Here is a 7500-nt window from a genome sequence, read left to right as displayed (position 1 = left end):
GTTCTGTAGCAGTATTCACTATGATGTCAACATCTGGTTCTGTAACAGTATTCACTATGATGTCAACATCTGGTTCTGTAGCAGTATTCACTATGATGTAAACATCTGGTTCTGTGACAGTATTCACTATGATGTCAACATCTGGTTCTGTAACAGTATTCACTATAATGTAAACATCTGGTTCTGTAGCAGTATTCACTATGATGTAAACATCTGGTTCTGTAGCAGTATTCACTATGATGTAAACATCTGGTTCTGTAGCAGTATTCACTATGATGTCAACATCTGGTTCTGTAGCAGTATTCACTATGATGTAAACATCTGGTTCTGTAGCAGTATTCACTATGATGTCAACATCTGGTTCTGTAGCAGTATTCACTATGATGTCAACATCTGGTTCTGTAGCAGTATTCACTATGATGTAAACATCTGGTTCTGTAGCAGTATTCACTATGATGTCAACATCTGGTTCTGTAGCAGTATTCACTATGATGTCAACATCTTGTTCTGTAACAGCTCTCCTTCTCTGAGACCCGTTGGGCCCTGGATACTCCTTGTATATATACGGGTCCAGGGATGACCTACTGATATCAGCTTTGTAGCTAACTGTGAAATTGCTGCTTTGGATTTAGTTAAATGTACAAACTGTGTAGCTGGATAGTAGCTTCGAAACTACAGTGAAATCCTGACCTGTCCTTCTACGATCCATTTGGAGATGACCGTCTTCCCATCGCTGCCGGGGCGGAACCTTAGTGTGGCGGAGCGAGGGCTGATGTTGGAGATGACCAGGTTAGAAGGCACACCAGGAAGCTCTGAGACAAACACAACAACAGATTAGAGGACACACCAGGAAGCTCTGAGACATAGACACAACACCAGGTTAGAAGGCACACCAGGAAGCTCTGAGACATAGACACAACAACAGGTTAGAAGGCACACCAGGAAGCTCTGAGACATAGACACAACAACAGATTAGAAGGCACACCAGGAAGCTCTGAGACATAGACACAACAACAGGTTAGAAGGCACACCAGGAAGCTCTGAGACATAGACACAACACCAGGTTAGAGGACACACCAGGAAGCTCTGAGACATAGACACAACAACAGGTTAGAAGGCACACCAGGAAGCTCTGAGACATAGACACAACAACAGGTTATAAGGCACACCAGGAAGCTCTGAGACATAGACACAACAACAGGTTAGAGGACACACCAGGAAGCTCTGAGACACAGACAACACCAGGTTAGAGGACACACCAGGAAGCTCTGAGACACAGACACAACACCAGGTTAGAAGGCACACCAGGAAGCTCTGAGACATAGACACAACAACAGGTTAGAAGGCACACCAGGAAGCTCTGAGACATAGACACAACAACAGGTTAGAAGGCACACCAGGAAGCTCTGAGACATAGACACAACAACAGGTTAGAGGACACACCAGGAAGCTCTGAGACATAGACACAACAACAGGTTAGAGGACACACCAGGAAGCTCTGAGACATAGACACAACAACAGGTTAGAAGGCACACCAGGAAGCTCTGAGACACAGACAAAGTATACATATCGAAAAATAAAAATAAAATAAAAATATATATTTATATATAAATAAATGGTGGGACCAGCATCAATACTAATAGTAGTAGTGGACATGGGATTACCATTAACAACAACTACAACAACAATATTAATCAGAACAACAATACATTAAAGCAATGGTAGTGGACCAGTGTCAACATGACTGAGAAGACACATGACCTGGTAGTAGACCAGTGTCAACATGACTGAGAAGACACATGACCTGGTAGTAGACCAGTGTCAACATGACTGAGAAGACACATGTCCTGGTAGTGGATCAGTGTCAACATGACTGAGAAGACACATGACCTGGTAGTAGATCAGTGTCAACATGACTGAGAAGACACATGACCTGGTAGTAGATCAGTGTCAACATGACTGAGAAGACACATGACCTGGTAGTAGATCAGTGTCAACATGACTGAGAAGACACATGTCCTGGTAGTAGATCAGTGTCAACATGACTGAGAAGACACATGTCCTGGTAGTGGACCAGTGTCAACATGACTGAGAAGACACATGTCCTGGTAGTGGACCAGTGTCAACATGACTGAGAAGACACATGTCCTGGTAGTGGACCAGTGTCAACATGACTGAGAAGACACATGTCCTGGTAGTGGACCAGTGTCAACCTGACTGAGAAGACACATGACCTGGTAGTGGACCAGTGTCAACATGACTGAGAAGACACATGTCCTGGTAGTGGACCAGTGTCAACCTGACTGAGAAGACACATGACCTGGTAGTGGACCAGTGTCAACATGACTGAGAAGACACATGACCTGGTAGTAGACCAGTGTCAACATGACTGAGAAGACACATGTCCTGGTAGTGGACCAGTGTCAACATGACTGAGAAGACACATGTCCTGGTAGTGGACCAGTGTCAACATGACTGAGAAGACACATGTCCTGGTAGTGGACCAGTGTCAACATGACTGAGAAGACACATGTCCTGGTAGTGGACCAGTGTCAACATGACTGAGAAGACACATGACCTGGTAGTGGACCAGTGTCAACATGACTGAGAAGACACATGTCCTGGTAGTAGACCAGTGTCAACATGACTGAGAAGACACATGACCTGGTAGTAGACCAGTGTCAACATGACTTAGAAGACACATGTCCTGGTAGTGGACCAGTGTCAACATGACTGAGAAGACACATGTCCTGGTAGTGGACCAGTGTCAACATGACTGAGAAGACACATGACCTGGTAGTGGACCAGTGTCAACATGACTGAGAAGACACATGACCTGGTAGTAGACCAGTGTCAACATGACTTAGAAGACACATGTCCTGGTAGTGGACCAGTGTCAACATGACTGAGAAGACACATGTCCTGGTAGTGGACCAGTGTCAACATGACTGAGAAGACACATGACCTGGTAGTAGACCAGTGTCAACATGACTTAGAAGACACATGTCCTGGTAGTGGACCAGTGTCAACATGACTGAGAAGACACATGTCCTGGTAGTGGACCAGTGTCAACATGACTGAGAAGACACATGACCTGGTAGTGGACCAGTGTCAACATGACTGAGAAGACACATGTCCTGGTAGTGGACCAGTGTCAACATGACTGAGAAGACACATGACCTGGTAGTGGACCAGTGTCAACATGACTGAGAAGACACATGTCCTGGTAGTGGACCAGTGTCAACATGACTGAGAAGACACATGACCTGGTAGTGGACCAGTGTCAACATGACTGAGAAGACACATGTCCTGGTAGTGGACCAGTGTCAACATGACTGAGAAGACACATGTCCTGGTAGTGGACCAGTGTCAACATGACTGAGAAGACACATGTCCTGGTAGTGGACCAGTGTCAACATGACTGAGAAGACACATGTCCTGGTAGTGGACCAGTGTCAACATGACTGAGAAGACACATGTCCTGGTAGTGGACCAGTGTCAACATGACTGAGAAGACACATGTCCTGGTAGTGGACCAGTGTCAACATGACTGAGAAGACACATGACCTGGTAGTGGACCAGTGTCAACATGACTGAGAAGACACATGGCCTGGTAGTGGACCAGTGTCAACATGACTGAGAAGACACATGTCCTGGTAGTGGACCAGTGTCAACATGACTGAGAAGACACATGGCCTGGTAGTGGACCAGTGTCAACATGACTGAGAAGACACATGTCCTGGTAGTAGACCAGTGTCAACATGACTGAGAAGACACATGTCCTGGTAGTAGACCAGTGTCAACATGACTGAGAAGACACATGTCCTGGTAGTGGACCAGTGTCAACATGACTGAGAAGACACATGTCCTGGTAGTAGACCAGTGTCAACATGACTGAGAAGACACATGTCTTGGTAGTGGACCAGTGTCAACATGACTGAGAAGACACATGTCCTGGTAGTAGACCAGTGTCAACATGACTAAGAAGACACATGTCCTGGTAGTGGACCAGTGTCAACATGACTGAGAAGACACATGTCCTGGTAGTAGACCAGTGTCAACATGACTGAGAAGACACATGTCCTGGTAGTGGACCAGTGTCAACATGACTGAGAAGACACATGACCTGGTAGTGGACCAGTGTCAACATGACTGAGAAGACACATGACCTGGTAGTGGACCAGTGTCAACATGACTGAGAAGACACATGTCCTGGTAGTGGACCAGTGTCAACATGACTGAGAAGACACATGACCTGGTAGTGGACCAGTGTCAACCTGACTGAGAAGACACATGACCTGGTAGTAGACCAGTGTCAACATGACTGAGAAGACACATGTCCTGGTAGTAGACCAGTCTCAACATGACTGAGAAGACACATGACCTGGTAGTGGACCAGTGTCAACATGACTGAGAAGACACATGACCTGGTAGTAGACCAGTGTCAACATGACTGAGAAGACACATGTCCTGGTAGTAGACCAGTGTCAACATGACTGAGAAGACACATGACCTGGTAGTGGACCAGTGTCAACATGACTGAGAAGACACATGACCTGGTAGTGGACTAGTGTCAACATGACTGAGAAGACACATGTCCTGGTAGTGGACCAGTGTCAACATGACTGAGAAGACACATGACCTGGTAGTGGACCAGTGTCAACATGACTGAGAAGACACATGTCCTGGTAGTGGACCAGTGTCAACATGACTGAGAAGACACATGACCTGGTAGTGGACCAGTGTCAACATGACTGAGAAGACACATGTCCTGGTAGTGGACCAGTGTCAACATGACTGAGAAGACACATGACCTGGTAGTGGACCAGTGTCAACATGACTGAGAAGACACATGTCCTGGTAGTGGACCAGTGTCAACATGACTGAGAAGACACATGACCTGGTAGTAGACCAGTGTCAACATGACTGAGAAGACACATGACCTGGTAGTGGACCAGTGTCAACATGACTGAGAAGACACATGACCTGGTAGTAGACCAGTGTCAACATGACTGAGAAGACACATGACCTGGTAGTGGACCAGTGTCAACATGACTGAGAAGACACATGTCCTGGTAGTGGACCAGTGTCAACATGACTGAGAAGACACATGTCCTGGTAGTAGACCAGTGTCAACATGACTGAGAAGACACATGTCCTGGTAGTGGACCAGTGTCAACATGACTGAGAAGACACATGTCCTGGTAGTGGACCAGTGTCAACATGACTGAGAAGACACATGTCCTGGTAGTGGACCAGTGTCAACATGACTGAGAAGACACATGACCTGGTAGTGGACCAGTGTCAACATGACTGAGAAGACACATGTCCTGGTAGTAGACCAGTGTCAACATGACTGAGAAGACACATGACCTGGTAGTAGACCAGTGTCAACATGACTTAGAAGACACATGTCCTGGTAGTGGACCAGTGTCAACATGACTGAGAAGACACATGTCCTGGTAGTGGACCAGTGTCAACATGACTGAGAAGACACGTGACCTGGTAGTGGACCAGTGTCAACATGACTGAGAAGACACATGACCTGGTAGTAGACCAGTGTCAACATGACTTAGAAGACACATGTCCTGGTAGTGGACCAGTGTCAACATGACTGAGAAGACACATGTCCTGGTAGTGGACCAGTGTCAACATGACTGAGAAGACACATGACCTGGTAGTAGACCAGTGTCAACATGACTTAGAAGACACATGTCCTGGTAGTGGACCAGTGTCAACATGACTGAGAAGACACATGTCCTGGTAGTGGACCAGTGTCAACATGACTGAGAAGACACATGACCTGGTAGTGGACCAGTGTCAACATGACTGAGAAGACACATGTCCTGGTAGTGGACCAGTGTCAACATGACTGAGAAGACACATGACCTGGTAGTGGACCAGTGTCAACATGACTGAGAAGACACATGTCCTGGTAGTGGACCAGTGTCAACATGACTGAGAAGACACATGACCTGGTAGTGGACCAGTGTCAACATGACTGAGAAGACACATGTCCTGGTAGTGGACCAGTGTCAACATGACTGAGAAGACACATGTCCTGGTAGTGGACCAGTGTCAACATGACTGAGAAGACACATGTCCTGGTAGTGGACCAGTGTCAACATGACTGAGAAGACACATGTCCTGGTAGTGGACCAGTGTCAACATGACTGAGAAGACACATGACCTGGTAGTGGACCAGTGTCAACATGACTGAGAAGACACATGGCCTGGTAGTGGACCAGTGTCAACATGACTGAGAAGACACATGTCCTGGTAGTGGACCAGTGTCAACATGACTGAGAAGACACATGGCCTGGTAGTGGACCAGTGTCAACATGACTGAGAAGACACATGTCCTGGTAGTAGACCAGTGTCAACATGACTGAGAAGACACATGTCCTGGTAGTAGACCAGTGTCAACATGACTGAGAAGACACATGTCCTGGTAGTGGACCAGTGTCAACATGACTGAGAAGACACATGTCCTGGTAGTAGACCAGTGTCAACATGACTGAGAAGACACATGTCTTGGTAGTGGACCAGTGTCAACATGACTGAGAAGACACATGTCCTGGTAGTAGACCAGTGTCAACATGACTAAGAAGACACATGTCCTGGTAGTGGACCAGTGTCAACATGACTGAGAAGACACATGTCCTGGTAGTAGACCAGTGTCAACATGACTGAGAAGACACATGTCCTGGTAGTGGACCAGTGTCAACATGACTGAGAAGACACATGACCTGGTAGTGGACCAGTGTCAACATGACTGAGAAGACACATGACCTGGTAGTGGACCAGTGTCAACATGACTGAGAAGACACATGTCCTGGTAGTGGACCAGTGTCAACATGACTGAGAAGACACATGACCTGGTAGTGGACCAGTGTCAACCTGACTGAGAAGACACATGACCTGGTAGTAGACCAGTGTCAACATGACTGAGAAGACACATGTCCTGGTAGTAGACCAGTCTCAACATGACTGAGAAGACACATGACCTGGTAGTGGACCAGTGTCAACATGACTGAGAAGACACATGACCTGGTAGTAGACCAGTGTCAACATGACTGAGAAGACACATGTCCTGGTAGTAGATCAGTGTCAACATGACTGAGAAGACACATGTCCTGGTAGTAGATCAGTGTCAACATGACTGAGAAGACACATGACCTGGTAGTAGACCAGTGTCAACATGACTGAGAAGACACATGACCTGGTAGTGGACCAGTGTCAACATGACTGAGAAGACACATGACCTGGTAGTGGACTAGTGTCAACATGACTGAGAAGACACATGTCCTGGTAGTGGACCAGTGTCAACATGACTGAGAAGACACATGACCTGGTAGTGGACCAGTGTCAACATGACTGAGAAGACACATGTCCTGGTAGTGGACCAGTGTCAACATGACTGAGAAGACACATGACCTGGTAGTGGACTAGTGTCAACATGACTGAGAAGACACATGTCCTGGTAGTGGACCAGTGTCA

The 7500-nt window shown here is 46.8% G+C and overlaps 1 protein-coding gene across 1 annotated transcript in view; it reads right to left on the bottom strand.

Annotated features, from left to right (window-relative positions):
• sdk1b (sidekick cell adhesion molecule 1b) overlaps nt 1-7500 on the bottom strand; it is a 393224-nt gene that overhangs the window by 76158 nt on the left and 309566 nt on the right. Inside the window, 1 exon segment of the mRNA XM_090194773.1 lies at nt 691-812. Coding sequence (XP_090050899.1) covers nt 691-812 — 122 coding nt within the window.

Source organism: Oncorhynchus mykiss, chromosome 13, assembly GCF_057628025.1.
Source record: "Oncorhynchus mykiss isolate SJ-2025 chromosome 13, ASM5762802v1, whole genome shotgun sequence".
In the NCBI taxonomy this organism is placed as follows: Eukaryota; Metazoa; Chordata; class Actinopteri; order Salmoniformes; family Salmonidae; genus Oncorhynchus; species Oncorhynchus mykiss.
This window is presented reverse-complemented; position numbering and strand designations above follow the sequence as displayed.